The sequence below is a fragment of the Trichinella spiralis genome, assembly GCF_000181795.1.
Source record: "Trichinella spiralis strain ISS 195 chromosome Unknown Scfld2, whole genome shotgun sequence".
In the NCBI taxonomy this organism is placed as follows: domain Eukaryota; kingdom Metazoa; phylum Nematoda; class Enoplea; order Trichinellida; family Trichinellidae; genus Trichinella; species Trichinella spiralis.
In genome coordinates this window covers 9,646,783-9,665,796 of record NW_003526941.1, presented here as the reverse complement: position 1 = coordinate 9,665,796, position 19,014 = coordinate 9,646,783, and the positions used below count along the sequence as shown (strand labels likewise).

Here is a 19,014-nt window from a genome sequence, read left to right as displayed (position 1 = left end):
TTAATTTGATTCTAAAAATATTTGCAAAACAATTGTGCTGAAAAGTAAAGCATGTTAAACAAAATTGATATAAAACAGCCATATTATAAAAAATTAATTGAAGACAAATAACAGTGCATCGTTGATCCTTAATTACTAAGTATACAAATTTGTAGAAAAACTACTTGCTAGTCATACAACATATGTCCTTCAGGATGCAAGCATCTCAACAGCTACGCGCTGAAATTTTCAGTTAAACATCCTAAGCATGTGATAAGCAACACCGCAGTGTGAATGAACACTATCACTCATCAATAAAAAACAAAATCTCTACTTACAAAATACTAAAACTTACCTACTCACATAATACTATACAAAAATACTCACCAAACGCACTGATGGCAACACGCACCACCAGACTTGTGTGATATATCTGAAAACCAACGCAAATGACTATATTCACAATATATGCTACTATTACAATCATTATTTAATTATACCGTATCCCTATGATAAGCGAAGCCACACAGATTTCTGGACCAATAGTGGGTAACGCCATTAAGCCAACCTAAACTAACGCAGGAGTATGAACGAGCTCGATGTTGATGGTGTATTCCATCCCTATAATGGGCAAAATGTATACTTATTTTTGTGATGGCACATTTAGAACGCATTGAGGTAAAGGTGACATACCATGTTGGCAAGAGCAACAGGAATTCGAAAACGTTTCAATTATGTTGACGTACACTATTTAATTCGATAACAAGAAGCATACAAGATCAGATATAAGTAGAATTAAAAGACATTAATAATAGTGACATATTATAGATACTCAATTACTTACAGATTTTTGTACATCTTTTCAATCCATTGAGGGAAACCTGAACCACCATAAGAGAAAGATATTCAAGTTTGTAGAAATAGTTCCACTGCACTGACACAACCAATTGCTAACAAAGTGCATAAAATTCATTCTTACTGTGGCGATGAAGAAAACCAGAAAGCGGAACTGTTGAGACACATGACTGATCACGGTAGAAACATGAACAGAGCAATAGTCAAACTAAAAAATAGATACTACATAACACATCGAAATAAAACATTGGATTACAAAATTATTTAATAAGTAATTTGTCATATAAACAGAATATTTTTTACCTACACTCTTGTACCTACTACACCTACTCTTTTTACCTATCCATTTTATAAATGGAAAAGAGAAAAAGGAATACATTTTATAAATTTCTAATGTAAAATTCAAATTTCAAATTTACTAAAATCAAAGGCAACCAATCTACAATATTACTTACATTACGTTGCACGTACGAATACAATAACAGATGTGCTGCTGATGGGGTGGCTAATTTACAATCTAAATATCTCGCAAATAATCATTTTGCGCAGCTGCTTGTGGCCATCATTTTCATTGAAATTTCACGGGAATAAACAAGATTGCAAATCGACAGCAGATGAAAATAATTATGATGCATAGTGGCATCATCTTCTCATGATAGGATTTTTTATATTCATTGATACGAAAATAAAATAATGTAAGTTCTAAAAGTGAATTATATTAATGCAGTCATCTATAAATAAAAAACAGAAATAGATACTTCTTCGTCTTCAGCATCTGATGCATCTAAAACTTAGCAATAATAACACTAAAAAGACACCCGCCAGTTACCAATCACCACATATGTAAAGTAACATGCATAGCATACCACTACCAAAATATCAAATCCAACTTACCAGTTATTCATGGATGGTGTTGAAGAGCGGAATTATAGTTGACCACGTGCTAGATTGATAGCATTGCAGTGAACTGAATAACCTAATGTAATCGAAGTTCTCTGATTAGATGTATAATACTAAGTAAATTATGCAAATGACTATTTACTTTTCCTCAGGAAGAACAACCTAATTTTCCATCAGTAATAGTGCAGTAAAATAAACATTATGAGCAACATTATGAAACGAGACGATGAAATTTATTACGTTTCTATTTACACACTTCATATTACTACGTAATATGGCATTGTTATGCAAATTTTTTCCCTAAAATTACCTCAAAGGAAATATTATTAACCTGAAGCATCGCAGATTACTAAAAATAAACGAAAATGCTATCACTGCGTATATATGCATGTTCTGTAATTTAGTTGCTTGAAAGTACAAGGCGATTCAATAATTTATATTTTATCAATGCATTTCTTCTAATCAAAATTATATGGATAATAAAAAATAGCTTCCGCAGAAAATAGTTTCGAAAATAAAATACGTTTTCAGATTTATGGAAAATTAAACAGTTGTCATGAAATTTTATGATGAGCAGGAGCATGGAGCATATGGGGATAGGCATAGGGAATCAGGCATAGGCAATAGGGGATGGGCAGCATTTTCAGTTGAATGCGATCTCTGTTCAGCTTAGTATTATAACGAGCTCAATGATGGGGATCATTAGAAAGGAAAGGAGGGCGGGACAGCATAGCAGGAAGGAATGAGGGAGAAGTTGAAGGATGGAGGAGGTGGAAGTTGTCATATGCGTTCTTCCACGCAATCTTCACGTATAATATTCAGCCGTAGCTTCATTTATCAATACTGACAATACTGATTGGCAATGAGTTATTTTCTCAATGACATTAAAATAGGTGCATCTGTATAAGTCAGTGGTATTGGTGGTACAATGACATAATAGAAACTTTAAGGAGTCATTTCAAAAATAAAGGGTACGTTACTGCCATTCTTAAAGTATCAAAGGTGGTAATATAAAAGTGTGTTCTCTAGCTAACAGCAGCTTTCCTATGTCATGCTGAAACAATCTTGTGCACGATTTGAGCAGTGACAAGCATTTAGGGGTGCGATTGTGCGACTGCACACGACATTTCCTTTAAACAATTGGGCAAGTATGTTACCTTAGCAATAAACATTACAGTGGGCAGTAAGGATAATGTGGGAGGGGTTCAACTGCTATGTCAGAGTACTACTTTACAAATGGATTTGTAAGGACGATTGAAAATTATAGCAAAATATACCATTAGTACTATTATATAATGGCTTGGCCGTAATAAAGTCTCGAATATTAGTTGAACATCATTACTGAAAAACAACGCGCTAGTTTCCATTCAAAAAGACTAAAATCAAACAACTACGAAAAGCTTAAAAAGCGCGCATGTTTAGTGCAGTGTGCCAAGTGAAGGAAAAAAACATTGTATGAAAAATAGCAAATATATGAAAATTCATACCTGTCAGCAGACCTGTCAGGGATGACGTGTGAAGCAAACGTAGAGTCATGCATTTTGTAACTGATATTCGTGATTTCTTCATATTTTCAGTCCAACAATCACAACGTAATTGTTGCAGTGAAGCATCGAAATGACCAAATAACGCAATGTAGTAAGTAAATAGACCGCCCTTCAGCAGCGAACATTTTTATCCTATAGTGCAGTTCTCTCAATAAACAGAAATTTATATAACGAACACTGCTACCGCATTTGAATAGCACAAAGTGCACGTAGCAGAATGCCAACGGCAGTGTTTACCATCACATTAGCATAAAGTTATTCTGCTGACCTAGAAATGCATGTATGCCTTGAAAACGTATAACAATCTAATGAGCAAACACCAAAGATTATAATAATTAAAGCCACTATCTATCACAAATAATATTGTGGCGTAAATTAAAGAATTATGAAATAGTGTCTTACGTAAATATAGTTGCACTGGCATGATAATAATATGTCGCAATATTCAGCAAAATTCATTCATTAATTTAAAGGAACTGATTGTTTAGTGAACATTTCAATCAGACTTTGATCAACCACTTTGAAAAGAAGAAAAATGAATGCCTAAAACAGAAGAATGGCAAAACATGACATTTGCTTAAAACACAAGCATAATTAATTGATTAATTAATATAATGCACATGCTGGGTTGAAGTACTAAAAATTGTGCATCACGCATTGATAAATTCTAACGTATGCCGGGATACAGTATGAACAAAAGAAACGCACTGTTCAACAATTCAACCAGTAAGGACAATTTAAAAATTCAAAAATGTCCTTAATTTTGAAAAATTAGTTAAAATATAAACTATCTGGCAGAAAACACCATAACTAAAAAGTTGACTTTGACAAAACGCACCTATGTATGTCTGAAAATTTTCTTAATTCAGAAAAGCAAGCAGTTCAAATGAAGCTGATTTTAAGTGAGCTGCTTGCAAGCAGTAGCTTGTTTAGTCAATTAAATGTGTCTGTTAGGTACCGTGAAGATGATCTTCAAACGACCATATTTTAATAATAGATAAACAATACCTATATGGTATTATTTAATCAATCTTAATTGTATGGAAATTTGACGTTCATGTAATCAACTATCATCTTATGTTGAGAATTCTTCATAGAGAATATAATAAGAAATTATGCTAAATATCGATTCTCAATTGCATTGTTAAGTGATTACGACATAAAAGTGAAAAAACTGCCACTTACTACTCAATGCGCTGTCTTCTCATTGTTGATGTTCATGCTCTTTCAGTGTTCATGATTGAAAAATTATTTTTCAGAAATTATTCCAAAAAATAATAATTAATAAAAAAACAAATGAATTGCTTGGCGCTTAATGTTGGTCGTCTTCAGTTCACAGCCCTTTCATCCACGGACGTCGTCAAACTATAATAATGTCGAATATGTCAATAAAGCAAACGAACCCGTATGCAAATTTTTATTTCATTGTTTCCTGCTCATAAATATCACTAGTGCACAGTTTTCACTGCGCTTTATTTACTTAACTAATACACTGTGTTTGAGAGAATATATAACTCACACTGCGGAAACAATAATTTCATCATTATTATTAAGTTTATTTCAAATACTAAAAATACTATAAATACAAGAATTGAAATACTTGCTCATTTTATACGAAATGCTGGTTTGCTGTAAAATAAGAGAAAAAATAGTGATTTGAAAAAACAATTCATATATTGTGGCAAATTAAACTTTCAATGATGACAGTTATTTGAATATTCAAAAATGACCTTGACATTGACAATTCAGTCAAAATATAAACTATCTGGCAATAAACGCCATAACAAAAATATTCACTTAGTCAAACACGCCTCCGCATTTTTGAAAAAATCGAATAACAACGTTGATAATGTGAAGCAAATTTCTGTCAAAGAAGATGCTTTGAATTGAGAAATTTTCAAATAAATGCTTGTTAAACTATTGAAAAGGCAATCTACAATAGAAGATGATGTGCTCATAATAGAGAGACACCAGGCGCGCAGCATTGAAAGTGGTTTAAATGAGCTAAAGTTAAATTCTAATAATCAAGTCATTCTTCCCTAATCTCAATACCATCTCATTTATAAAACAGAAAATACCGTTTTACAGTGAAAAATCTTATTTACATCTTACATTTACCAATTTTAATTAAACTATGGAATAAAATTCACCCTTTCGCTGTATCCCAACCTCGAATTACATAATCTTGACTGACAGAAAATCACACATACCTCTTGCATTCTGTTGTTGTGCTTCGTTACGCCCGCTTTCTATTCCCTGTAGACGGCGTTTAAAACTCTTTTTTCTCCATTGTTCATATGTGTAATAATGTTAAATGCTAAATAACAAATGGTCTCCTTTTATCACATAATGAAAGTTACAATAAATTTAAAACTGAATTTTCAAATATAATAATTACATTAAATTTTTAATCAAAAGATAACGTTTACAAAATAAGTGTGCACAGTTTTTGAAGATAACTAACACAAGTAGAAAACAGAACTACTTTAAATTACCTTTAAACAAATTTTTGACGCCATAGTTAATTCAGAGAATATTTTACGACGCTACCACTTGATGATAAGGCACCTTTGTGACGATCATTATTTGTATAATGGAGTGCTCCATATCGAATTCTGTGGATGAAAATCTCTTGGTGAGTTAGTGAAGAAGCTAAAAATGCAGCTTAAAGAAAGTTAGCGATTGTCTGAAAAAAGTATTGATTTGCACTGTTCAACGTTGTTCAAATAATCTAAAAATAAATAAAAGAATACTTATGTATGCTTTCTGTATGGAAATTCATACAATCTTCTTTTTTATCATTTCAGTAGGGAATGCTACATTATATTGAAATGTGAATGAAGATGGTGAATATTAAAATTTAAATGCTAGAAAAAAAAACTACCAATATTGTGTTAAGATTAAAATATCAATTACCCGTTTCATTTGATATTTGATTTTGCTGCTTCCCACGCGTTTTTCGAAGTATTCATATTTGGTCATTTTCAGTGAATGCATGAAATTATGCGAAGCATGCATTTTCTGATCGGTACAGAAAATCATAATCCTTTTACTTGCCGCAACAGTTCAAAATGATATCTTCGTAGTATGCATTTGGGAAATAAATGTCTTCCTTTTTTTGATTGTCCCGTGGATTTCTGACGATGATTTTGTTTTGTAGCACGCTGCAAGTGTACTGTTTCTTAAACTTGCTTTTCACTAACTGCATTTATTAGTTCGTACGAGTTATCCGATTAGCTGCATTGCCTGCACCCGATCGTTTAATAATATCCTTTTCTTTCTTTCTAATTTTAGAATGCCATTCTAATTCAGATATTGTTACGTAATTACTTTTTTCATTTAATTTCTTCTTCTATTTCATCCTAATCATCAGTTATTCCATCAAGCAAATAATTAATCGAACGCAAACATATTATACACGGATTATTTCAATAAAATTTCTTTTTCAATTTCAATTTCTTCAATTATTTCTTTGTTTCAGAATTTATCATTCATTCAATACCTACAATTATTGAAAAATTCAAGTTCAATTAAACTGATCAAACAAATAGTGATAAAGTTGTGCAATGAAATTGATACGAATGTTGTGAAAGAGTTGACTGATTATACAATAAATTCAAGCAAGTGATACATACATTCATTGTGTAAAGAACAAACTGAAAGCATTCAAATCTATATGCTAAAGAAGTATTTTCAGAACAGCTAACAAAATCGTTAAAAACTTCTCGACCATTGTGCAAACAATAATTTCTGTATAAGTAATAAAAATTCAAAAACAGACATTATCATCTTATCGACTAGGTTCCAAGTTTCATCCAGTATCGTCAGCAAATTTTGTACGCTCTTTGTGTTATATGGCTGTTCAAAATGGAAGACGTGTAAATTGTAATAGAGGGAGAAGAGAAGGTTCTCTAATCAAAACGGCCATACAAATCGCTGCAGAGAAACGTAGAATAGCAGTGAAATGAAAATGATAATAACAAAAATATAAAAACTGATATGAAAAAAAACTACAGGTAAAATGAAGAATTTGAAAATTAATGAATAATAATCAAAACACTGGCAGTTCAACGAAAATTAGCATATATAAATATGCTAATCTTCACGCAATCTAGGTGCTTATGCCATACTTATGGTACGTACGTATTATTGTGGATTTTCTAAGACGTAGACTGATTATATACATATATATTATTATTATTAATGATAATAATAATAATAATTCGGAGCAATTCTGTAGATAGAGCAAAAAAAATCCAAAGAATTAGAATAATGATAAATTGTATAGCTCTGCTCAGATGATGGTAAACTGAGTAGCGGTTTTTTCAACTGTTCAGTAATTAGCCCAGACTGGCTTACGAACCCATCGCAGCCGAAGGCCACTGTCTGTACGTATCTTGATCGAAGCAGCTTCAGCCGCCCGTACGGTATCCTTCACTGATTGCATCAAGTTTTGGGCATTCAATACTAACTGTTGCATTGCTTCTTCATCTTCATCGGTGCCTAGAAAGGAAAAAGCGAACTAGATGAAATTTAAATGGAATACTAAATGCAATACAATACAATACAATACAATACAGTACACACGTCACAAACATACAACTATTTAAGCTAGAACTAAATGAATAAAACAAACAATAACTGAACAGAAGAAGCGCAAAGTAATAAATACTAACAGTAATGAAAAAACAAATAGAACCAATCAAGTAATACAATACAATACAGTACAGTACACGATTGTCTTTCTTTCTACGTTGCCAACACTCGCTTGTTTTAACAAAAGTAACACCCATGCATAAAAACTACAATTATTGTTAATGTTGAGCAAAAATTTGGTGTTATATAATAAATAATATCAACCAGGCACCACGTGCCAGCGAATTTACCAGGAGAAATTTCGCTTCCTTCTCGAACTGACATTGGGGCTGCAATAAGAGCTTCAGTTAAAACAATCATTTTTTTCCAGTAAACTAAAACTTTAATTTCCCCCTTTTCATTATTTAAACTGACACAAATACTGTCTGTCCCACATTGCAAAAATATTCTAGTAAACAATATTCTATGCTGTTATTTTTTGACATTGTTATTCCAAAAATCCTATTCACATTGCTTCGGATGAAGGATAGACGGAATAACCAAATTGTAAAGAAAATGAGAATTCAAAAAAATATATATTATTTTATGCCACCAATTATTTGATTTGAATAACAAAAATTCAGTTCAACAATATATTGAATAAGGGGATTTCAGAAACTGAATTCTGCACGGATAAGAAGTGATAAATAAAAAATATTAATACATGACAAAAGGTATAAAAGCACAACTCACCCTGAGAACCCAGCATTGTTGCTTTAACTGTGGATAAAATTTTCAACTGCGTAGCTATTGTAGGTATTCTTTCACATACTTGAAGCAACGCCTAAATGATAAAAAATTTTTTTAAAACACAACTTGTCATCTTTATGAAATTAGAATAATAAAAATAACAAATTATACTAGGGAGAGAGAAGATTTTTTTTAGTTACTGGAATTATTTGAAATTATTATTTTCAATGTATTTCAGTTTACTAAAAAAATATTCAAATGGAAAAAAATTAACAACTTTGCTTCTTTGCTACAAGAAATACACAAATGGAACTTACTTTTCTCATTTTTATATCTGTACATTGTCGTGCAAGAAGAACAGCTAAACGAGTGACTTCTTCAGAAGCGTCTGCAATCGCTTTGGCACAATCAATCAAATCTTTTTTAGTTCCACCTTCACCTCTGAAAATGAATTTTTATAATAAAATGATAATTTTTAATATCAAAAAAATATATATATATAAATATTATTTTTACCTGACAAGTTGACTCAGTCGAGCCATTAGTATAGCCATTCGTTTCGCCGCTGCAACAATCTCGTTCTCTCTGCTCGACCATTGCTGCACTTCACGATGTAAACTATGCGCCGCACTCTAAACACATATAATAATAATACATATGTACAATATATATATTTTTTTTTAATTTATATATCCAACATAGCTCAAGAAGAAAAATTCGTCTTCCATCTTTCAAATCGTACATCACTGTTGTTGATAGAACATGAAAATAGAGAAAAAAATACTACTCACTAGAATTGGTTGGTTGGCTTTAGGCAATGGTACGCGTTCCCAGAACGCTCGCATTTCTTCTTCATCGTCAGTTTCCTGTGGAGGAGGAGGTCTCGGCGGCGTGCGCATTTCCATAAGCTGTGGTGGTGGTCGGTTTGGCGACGCTGGTCCTGAAAATTCATTCAAAAAATCAAAGTTCAGAATTTATTCATTTGTTCACTCTCATTCATAAAAATGAACACAGACGTAAAACCAGCTAAAAATAGCCCCTAAAAACAAAACCCTTTCACAATGAAACTAGCGTAAAAATGAAACAAAAGCACTGGATTAATTGACTGGCAAAGCAACATCTAGCACGGTGAAGCGCAAAAGCATAACAATTATCACATCAACAATTGCCTATATTTCAACAATTTCTTTCTTCAGTTATTTTAATTTTTTGAAAGAAATGCACATGCTGATTCTTTTGATCAAAATTAATATATTTTCTACTTTTGCTTACTGCCTTGTGAATTAAACCAGAAACTCGAGAAAAAGTGCAATAATTGTTACAGCATAATTAGTTCAAGTAATATAAATCGCATTACATAACAGAATAGCTTTTGTTTCTTTATGCTTCACAATTTTGCATAGAATAAAAAACAAATATACTGATAGCAAAATGTGAAAAGCGAAAGCAGTAAACTGAAAAAGCGTTCAGCAGCTACAGATAGACGAACAGAACAGAAAAAGAGAGAGGGAGAGAGAGAGAGAGATTTGGTTGCAATTATTTACCTTCACGATGGCTAGCCGCCTGATACCAAGCTGGCGGAGGCGGAGGTGCCCTGACTTCTGAAATTAAGATCAGAATTTAGCAGCTGCATGCAGAGGAATTTTAAGAAAGCGGCCTCCCGACAACTCAAGGTCGGTCGCCTTGGCTAATAAAAATAACTTAAAAAAATATACATATAAATAAAAATGTAAAGCTAAACCTCTTCGTCTCCCAGTCCTTTGCTCACGCTCCCAGTCAACTGGAAAGGACAATGTCAGGCAACGCCTGTGCCTGTTTCGACGACGTCGTCGAGCTGGATGAGCAAAAGTAATAACAGCAATAATAAGAAAAAAAATAATTCACATGTAAAAATAAATAACATTCAAAATAATAAACATAAAATAATGTTTTTCATACTTCAAAAACAAACTACACACGCACAAAAAAACAACCCAGCTTTTGCATGCTAAAAAGCATAAAACTAAATACACCACGCATTATATTACATGTCGATAAAACGCAATGATAATAAAAACAAGCACAACAATTATTCATAAAAGAAAAAACACCTAAATTTATAATAACTACTTTTTTTACTATGCACATTACTACTGTATTAAATTATATTCCGTATCATATTATGTAAATAGAAAAAGAATTATGCAAATGTCTATGCGAAAAGATCAAGAAAAAGAAAATTTTACAATTTAAACGTTTACGTTACGTGAACAACAGATGATTAATTCCAAATCAACACATAATACAGATTATTTTTTTTAAATATTCAAAATAAAAATGATCTGGCATGATCTCCAAGCAAACAAATTTCACAATCGACAAACCGAATAAACTTAATTACAAATCAAAGTGAACAATACAAAAGTTCCAAATTGCTAGCAAAGTTATAGAAATAATCAATTTTTAACTGCAGTTAACAGTTACAGAAAAATTGTAATAAAGCAGCAAAAGTTTTTTTTTGACAAAAGCGGCATGCTTGAAATGCAAAAGTAAAATTAATCAATTAATTATATAATTAGGATTATTTGTAGACTCACGACTCGCCGATCGGCGGTGGAATAAAGTGGGCAACCTGCGCAGATCGTACAAAGAGCTCAGGTTCACCGGCGGCATTTGGTATAACCACATGTCAAACATAGAATGGAAGTCGATGTTGGGATAGTCAAAGTCGACGACATCTTTCGAACGCATCGGTCTCGACCAAGACACCGGCGCCGCCGTGTCTGACTCGTAACCAACATCCACAGATAATGGTGATGATACTTTGCATACCCGCGACGATGATCTGGCACCACCTTTGGTGCCAACTGTCATGCCTGCGCAACATAAACCTACTAACACTGCTACTACCTGACAATCACTATCTGCAGATTACTGTAAAAATGAAAAAAAGAATACAAGCAAGCTTCCGTCCCTTTTTTCTGTTTTGTTTCTGTGTTTTCTTTTCAATCGTCTCCGCATTCATTACAACATAACTCAACCGCTTTTACAAAATTATTAAATGAATTAATAACGGAAATATTTTCTTTCAACAATAACCCAGCTATATATTTTACGATAAGAATAAAAAAAAATAGACAACTAACCGTTGATGTCCAAATTTTTCATCTCTGGCAGTTGACTAGGCTCAAGAGCACGACGAACACTACCAACAGCATCGACTAACTGTAATGCAATGAATAGAATTATAAAGAAACAAATTCAACAACAAATAGATGCTTATTTTCCCAAAAATTTACCTTCTTGTTCGAATCCCTCCAACGACCAGCTGCTGATTGATCACGAGGATTCAACGCCACTTGTTTCGCATCGTTGACCATCGGTGGTATAGCTTAAAATGAGCAAATAATGAAATGCAACAACAACAACGATAATAATAATAATAATAATAATTTCGTTTTCATATTTTCATTCTTATGCACTTACTTCCTTGCAAGCGGTTCGCTGCATCGTTCATGCGACCAGAAAATGCTGGATCTTCTGAATTCTCTGCCTGTCCTTTGGCAGCCATTAACACGCGATTAGCCAATCGTGCAATGCTGGATGCATGGTCGGCCATTTTCTGTGGTTCGTCATTACTGATCGCATTTTCACATTCTTGACCATGACGACGAATCGCATTTTCTAAACAGCAAACATGACAAATTAACATAAATAAAAAATAGAAACATTAATACAATATGTGTATACAAATTAAAAAAATGAGCTTTTTCTTATGACAAGAAAACCAGCCAAAATTACAGAATATATCCACATCCACAGATATAGCAAAAACCACACCGACATGACACCGTTATAAAGAAAAACCACTGACAAAACAAAGTACAGGAATTTATATTAATTCATAAAATATAACTCATATTGTGAAACAGAATGAGCTTTAATAATAATTAATGACTTTTCTGAATGAATGATATAAACAAAAGTAATTTTTCCAAGCCCAAAAAAGCAAAGATAAACGGATCACAATCACCGCCGAATTGCCTTTTTTAAGCATAACACTTACGGCTATGAAGTTGAAATGTATAAAACACCTGGCAACGTTCACATTTAGAATTACAAACTAAAGAAATACTCGAGTCGTATTATTTTATAATTTAACAAATTTATCAAATTCTATCATTAATTAATATTAATATATATACATATCTTTATCCAATGCAAATCAATTTGTTCCTATTCAAAATGTTACACAATATTAAAAATGCTTAAATTGATTTAAAAAAATTTAATGATAAATCAGGGATAATAAATAATTAATCAAGATATACTAACAATGATGTGAATGAATATTTGTAATAGAAATTTTGCAATAGGAGAGCAATAAATAAATAATTGTTATGAATTTCTGTTTCTTACCGGATGCTTTGACAAATTCCAATGGATCAACAGCGTCGTCCACTAAGCTTCTTAGCCGTTGCAAAGCATCCGACAATTCTCGACGCAGATTTTCAAAATGCTCATCTGCGGACACGTTCTGCGGATAATGGAATCGAATTTTTCCAGCATTGATCACTTGCGGGGTCATGTTAGAAATCTAAACAACAATACAACACACGCACAATTGCATCAAACTTAAACGTAATTAAATTCATAGAAATAAATAAATGAATATAAATTTTTTGAAAAACTTCATTCAAATTCACCTATACTCTCTAATTGTAGGGTGTGCTCATTTTTTGTTTCAACATCTACCTGCCTGTATTGTTAAAAGTCCTATTGTGTAATTGAAATTCAAGCCTAACATATCTATTTATATGTATACGATGCTGCATAATTAACAGAAATCAGAAAATGTAAAAAACAGAAAAATATCATCAAATTTAACCAACTGAGCATATAAAAATCTAGTTTACAAACAAAAGAGAAAACAAAACAAGATATATTGTTTGAATGCATGCTTGTTCAACAAATACTTGCATTTCAATGACATCTTGACAATATGTGGAAATTATGGACAACAGAAAAAAATTTCAACCTGCATAATTAGAAGATATTAAAAAGAACAAGTTGATCTCATTTACTTGGTTAGCGGTGCTGCACAATGCTTCGACGATTTTTTTGTCTTTGCATGGTCCTGATGTTCCGACCAAACGTCCAGTTTTCGCGCAACGTTGGCAGTGGTCGCGAAGGTTCTGCGCCTTTTCAGCGAAATTAGCATCACGTGCTGGCGTCCCTTCGGGCGCTAAAACTGCCTCGGCGAACTGTTTCAACGGGGTGGTTATGTCGGAAAAGTCGTCAACTACCTTAAAATATCAGAAAACAATAAACAAACAAACAAATAAATAAATAAACAAACAAAATCTTTACCCGATCAAGTAGTGCTCGATCCATCATTCGCTTCAATTCGCCCAATTTATCTTTCAGCTGATTGGCAATGGCACGTGCTTGAGGAGAATCGCCCTGAAATGAAAGCGACAATAAAAAACATGCCAAATTTTTCTCTTCTCTGCACTAATACAGAACAGAATCAAGCAATAAATATTAGAATTAAAACTATCGTATATATACACAAATGGAATAGATATAAATTTGACAATAAAAGCGAGAGACCAACTTTGCACAGCACAGCACTGAACAACAAACAGACAAACAGACAGACAGACAGACAGACAGACAATGAAGTCCACAACGAATTACAAAAGACGACAGATATTTCTCTCTTGCATATGCCAATTTTACATACAATGCGCACAACAAGTGGTGCCAACAAACTTTCCGTTTCGAAGAACACACGACGTGGTGGTGAAGATGAAGAAGATTCCGCTGGGCCAGCAGCAGCGCCTCGGTATGGATTGTACAGAAAAGCTTTACAAACGTGAAAATGTGGCACCGTTGTGCTAGGCCGAGCAGGTGCCGTGCTTTTGGCAGTGGTGGTCGGGGTCTGGAAGGCACAGGTCCTTTTGTTGCGCCACAGTTCCGTTACTAATCGTTGCAGTAGAAGATTGAGCGACTGAAACGGCTCGGACGCCAGTGGCATGGTCGACGATCGTGGAAGCGCGCCCGCTTGGCCAGTGGGCGTGGTCCGCTTCTTGGCAGCGCCAACCGAAGAATACGGTCGACCGGCCGACGACGACTCACCGGCGGATTTGATCGACCAACGTCTGCTTTGCGACGGTTGGATAAAAGTATCCGGTGCCGGTCTGCGGGCCAGAGGCCTGGCAAAAGCCCACTCGGCTCGATCAGACGAAGACACACGTCGACGCTTCTCAAAACCCTGCCAGCAACAATAACAAACAAATTTTAAACTACCACTCTGAGAAAAAAGAAAGAACCACTTGTTGCTGCTTTTTTTCCCAATTTTAAATTACTAATATTATTACAGTGAGTGAGTGGTAGTATACGCGCCTTCAGCGGCCCACTCGTCTACCCCTGTCTGTCCCTGCTCATCTGCTTGTTTGTCTGCTTTGCTATGCTCTCAGCTTTTTGCTGTTTCTTTCGTCTTCACAACACGACCAACAAGAACAGAATCAAGCGTTCAAAACCAGGATCAGCCAAAATAATGAATCCACTTTACCTCTTCTTGGAAAAGCAGACAACAAAGCAAAACCAAAAGAAACAAAAAACAAATGGGGAAGAAACAAACAAACAAACAAAGAAATAAAGCAACACGCAAAAATTCAAAATAGCATCTCGGATACATACCATTCCTTTTCGTTGCAGTTCGGCCAACTGGTGGGAAAGGCGTTCAATTTCGTCACACAATTCATTCATGGCATACTTTTCACGTGGCGAACACAAATCAGCAACTTTTCTTCCCTCGGCCAACAATGCTTTCAATGCATTCAAACCTGAATTGAAATTTTGCATAACTCTCCACTTCATACATACATATATTTATTTTTATTTTGTGATAAAAATTGAAACGCTAAAATTTCAAATTAATTTCACACTCACCAACTCCCCTGTCGTCCATGTATGGAGCGTCGAGCCATTTCAACACTTGATCCATACGTCCGAGCACAGTGTGAGCTGGCTGTGCAATGCCGGCCTGTTCCAAGCCTTGCAAAGCGTGCGGCAACAGACCGGCAATATCCTTGCCTCCGACCAATTCTCGCAACTTTTGTGCAATACCTCTTGCCAATCCTTGACACTGAGGGGAATCGCCCTGAAAATGATTTTTAAATGAGAAAAAAAAAATTTTTTTCATTCATCAATAATAAAGCATAAATAAATAAATAAACGAAAGTCACAAAAAGAAAATTGAAGCTAACCTGCTTGTTGTGACGTAATTCGCACAACGAATCAGTCATCGAAGCAATGTCTGAACAAGCCCGACGTATCAAAGAAGCATCTTCTGGCAAGGCACGGTCAGCAATGCGTTCAGCGTAGACCAAAATTCTTCGCAAAGATTTTTCGCCTGTGAAAAAATGTTTTTTTTTAAATTATTATTAAATCATTCATAATTATCACATAATTCAAAATCAACACTATCGAAAGTATATACATATTTATAATTATCCTACCTACTCCACCGCGCAAAGCTCTAGGATCGGCTAACCAATCGAGCGCAGCTTGAAGCAAACTTTCGATGGCACTCTTCAAAAGAGAAAATATTCAAAAACGTAATTCATAAATTTAAAATCAATCTAGCGAATAAAATCTACCAGAGCTTTTTTCATGACGATTAAATCGTCCTCGTTCCATTCATCTTCGTCGTATGTAGTCAATTGCAAAACTCGAATCACCTCATTCACCTCTTCAATCATTCGACTAGATAAATAATTGCGGTTCTCAGCCGCTTCCGGCACGCCTTTACTACCTGAAATCCAGGGAGAGTATAAATAAAATAAAATAAAATAAAAAATATTTGCAGCAACTTGCAGCATTCAACTTCAATAAAATAATAATAATTCTCGACTTACCACCTTGAGCGCTAATTTGAATGAATATTTTCATAGCGCAAATCAATATTGGTGCCAACGTTTTGACCGAATCAATACACCGAATTAAAATTTCACGATGCACGTGATGCGTCAACTCTTTTTCCCTAGCCTCTGTATCTCTGGACATCTTCGTAAGCCAAGGGCTTATATCCTGCAGTAGAAATCAACTCAGCTCATAACATTAACTTTCATTTCAATAACTTAAAGAAAATAATCCATTTATATTTATCATTATTACATCGCAATTCAATTTAACCAATAATTATATTTTATAAAGGGAATTTTTGAAATCTGACAAAAAAATCTTCTCAATACAAACAAATCACTCACTCATTAAAAAAAACAATTCCTTATTTAAATAAAGTGGATTCAGGAACAAATAAATTTTAAACTTCAAAAGTTTAAACTTTGTGAAAAACTCACTCGGACAAATTGTACAAGATCTTCCATATTTTCGATCACTTCCGCCACTGCCAAATAATCCAGAACTTTTTTACATCCACGCACAATTTTTCTGACCTCAGACTCGTCGAAACAAAGCAACAAAGCAGACGTGCCTTGCAATATGCCTGACGAGAAAAGAAACAGCAATGAGAAGACGTGTAATATTAAAACTTTTTTTTTTAATTTGACAAACCACGCGAGCCTTCGATCAGCTTCTTCCGACCCTGGCTAGAATAGGGATCGTCACGCAATACATAGCAAGCTTCTTCCAACAATCTTGAGCTTGTTTCGACGCGTTGCAATGCTGGTGGCATGTCCTGCTTGAGGATGTCGTCGTCGGACAAATGGATCGTATCGTATCCGACCTTGAAACAAAATTATAATTTCTCCTCCATTATGAGCAGGAAAGAGGATAAATAAAAAAACCACTGTCCACACGCCTTACTTGAACCAAATTTTCCACAGCTCTGGAGACTGCGTCGACCGGCCTGGTCAAATCTGGCATCGCGTTCCCATCCTCCGCTTCTTCGTGCAAGATCACCAATCTGGAGACCTGGAAACAAGTGAACAAAACACAAGTAAATTCAAAATAAAATTATAATGAAGAGACAGAAATAGAAAGTAAAAAAAATATTTCCTAACATGATGCGAATAATGGTAACAAGTACGCCGAATGATGTTTTTCCGTTTCATGTATGCATGTATGTTGGGGTAAATAATGCTTCCTGCAGTTGACAAAAGTAGACAGAGAATATTAAAATTAACACATAGAAATAATTGAATTAGAAAAATGAAACGAATAAATAAGAAGAAAAGTTGAAAATCTCATAAATATCCAACATATGCACGCACACACAGTGGGCAAAGCGAATGCAACAACGGTTGGTTGGAGGCCATTTTTGTTTGTTAGCAATGCACAACAACAATACAAATACAACTTTGCACAATTATAACTGGACTGGAGAAAACAAGAAGAAAATTTTCATATTTCTCTCTCTCTCTCTTTTCAAACCTCCCATCATTTTGACACACTCAATACAAAAAGTACAAAATTATCAGCATCAATTTCTACACACCCATACGTCAGTGAAATGAATGCATCGCAACTGCATCAACATTCCATTTCAATTAACAAACAATTGAAAATTAAATCATATTTTCAACGCATATTAAAAGCATTATTGACCAATTTCATTTTCTTTCTAATCTAATTTTAAGTGAATAAAATACATGAGCACAATATATTTGAAAAAAAAAACAATTAATAATTTCTTTTCCAAATTTGTATTCATCAATAAATTAGTATACTTGTGTAACAGATGTGACTGAAAAATAAAAAAATCATAAATTTTCAATAAATCAATTTGTCGCTTACATGCCCATGAAATAAATGGCTTAAATTAAAATTCGACAATTAATTCATCGAAATACATACAATAAATAAAAGAAGATGCAAATTTTGAAAGAATAACAACCAATTAACAAGTTCAAGTGTTGATGGTTAATTTTTGAACATTTAACATTTTCAATTCTAAATTAATGCAAATAATGCAATTGGAGAAAATATTTTCTTTCAGTGCCTCATTTTTATTTTACATGCATGGATAATTTATGCAAATAACTTTCATCCGATGGAATTTTAAGTAGCAAAACAAGCTTCATCTGCACACTTCCCTCCTCTCTCCTTACTTACTGCTACTACCACTACAGCATGTTTGTTTGATTAGCCATGATGAGGAAGTAAAAAGCTTTCAGGAGCTTTTTCAAATGCAAATAAAGCAAAAAAACATCACAAAAAGATCAAGATAACCGGGTGGAGAGCAAATAAAAACATACTGACAGCTATTTCATAATCTTCATAGCAAACATCAACTGTGACACATCGACAATGAAGAAGAACAACAGCCAAGTAAATAACCGAACATACCACACACATACACAGCTTTCCAGTATACACTGCACTACACTACATTGCTTTGTCAAAATTTTAATTTATAAACTGCAAGAATAAATTTAAATAAAATTATTTTGAAAATAAT

The 19,014-nt window shown here is 33.8% G+C and overlaps 1 protein-coding gene across 1 annotated transcript; it reads right to left on the bottom strand.

The window, feature by feature from the left end:
• Nucleotides 1-7,614: 7,614 nt before the first annotated feature.
• Tsp_10988 (vinculin family protein) lies at nucleotides 7,615-17,872 on the bottom strand. Its single transcript, XM_003380965.1, has 22 exons — nucleotides 17,816-17,872; nucleotides 17,421-17,528; nucleotides 17,169-17,340; nucleotides 16,955-17,100; nucleotides 16,511-16,682; nucleotides 16,253-16,407; nucleotides 15,543-15,753; nucleotides 15,291-15,436; nucleotides 14,332-14,901; nucleotides 13,956-14,048; nucleotides 13,670-13,891; nucleotides 13,005-13,182; nucleotides 12,072-12,269; nucleotides 11,885-11,976; nucleotides 11,732-11,810; nucleotides 11,183-11,509; nucleotides 10,151-10,207; nucleotides 9,444-9,546; nucleotides 8,924-9,047; nucleotides 8,610-8,700; nucleotides 8,168-8,251; nucleotides 7,615-7,784 (listed from the first exon to the last, which is right to left on the bottom strand). The coding sequence occupies exons 1-22, from the start codon at nucleotides 17,870-17,872 to the stop codon at nucleotides 7,615-7,617; spliced, it is 3,555 nt and encodes a 1,184-aa protein (XP_003381013.1).
• Between the last annotated feature and the right edge of the window lie 1,142 nt (nucleotides 17,873-19,014).

What these genes read in the sequence shown, in the direction of transcription:
- Tsp_10988 (XM_003380965.1), bottom strand. Translation starts at nt 17,872, where the DNA reads ATGGCCTCCAACCAACCGTTGTTGCATTCGCTTTGCCCACTGTGTGTG. An exon ending in CAGATATAAAAATGAGAAAA is followed by an intron (nt 8,701 to 8,923) that starts GTAAGTTCCATT and finishes TTTATCATTTAG; the next exon opens with GCGTTGCTTCAAGTATGTGA. An exon ending in AGGAAGCGAAATTTCTCCTG is followed by an intron (nt 7,785 to 8,167) that starts GTAAATTCGCTG and finishes TTTCCTTTCTAG; the next exon opens with GCACCGATGAAGATGAAGAA.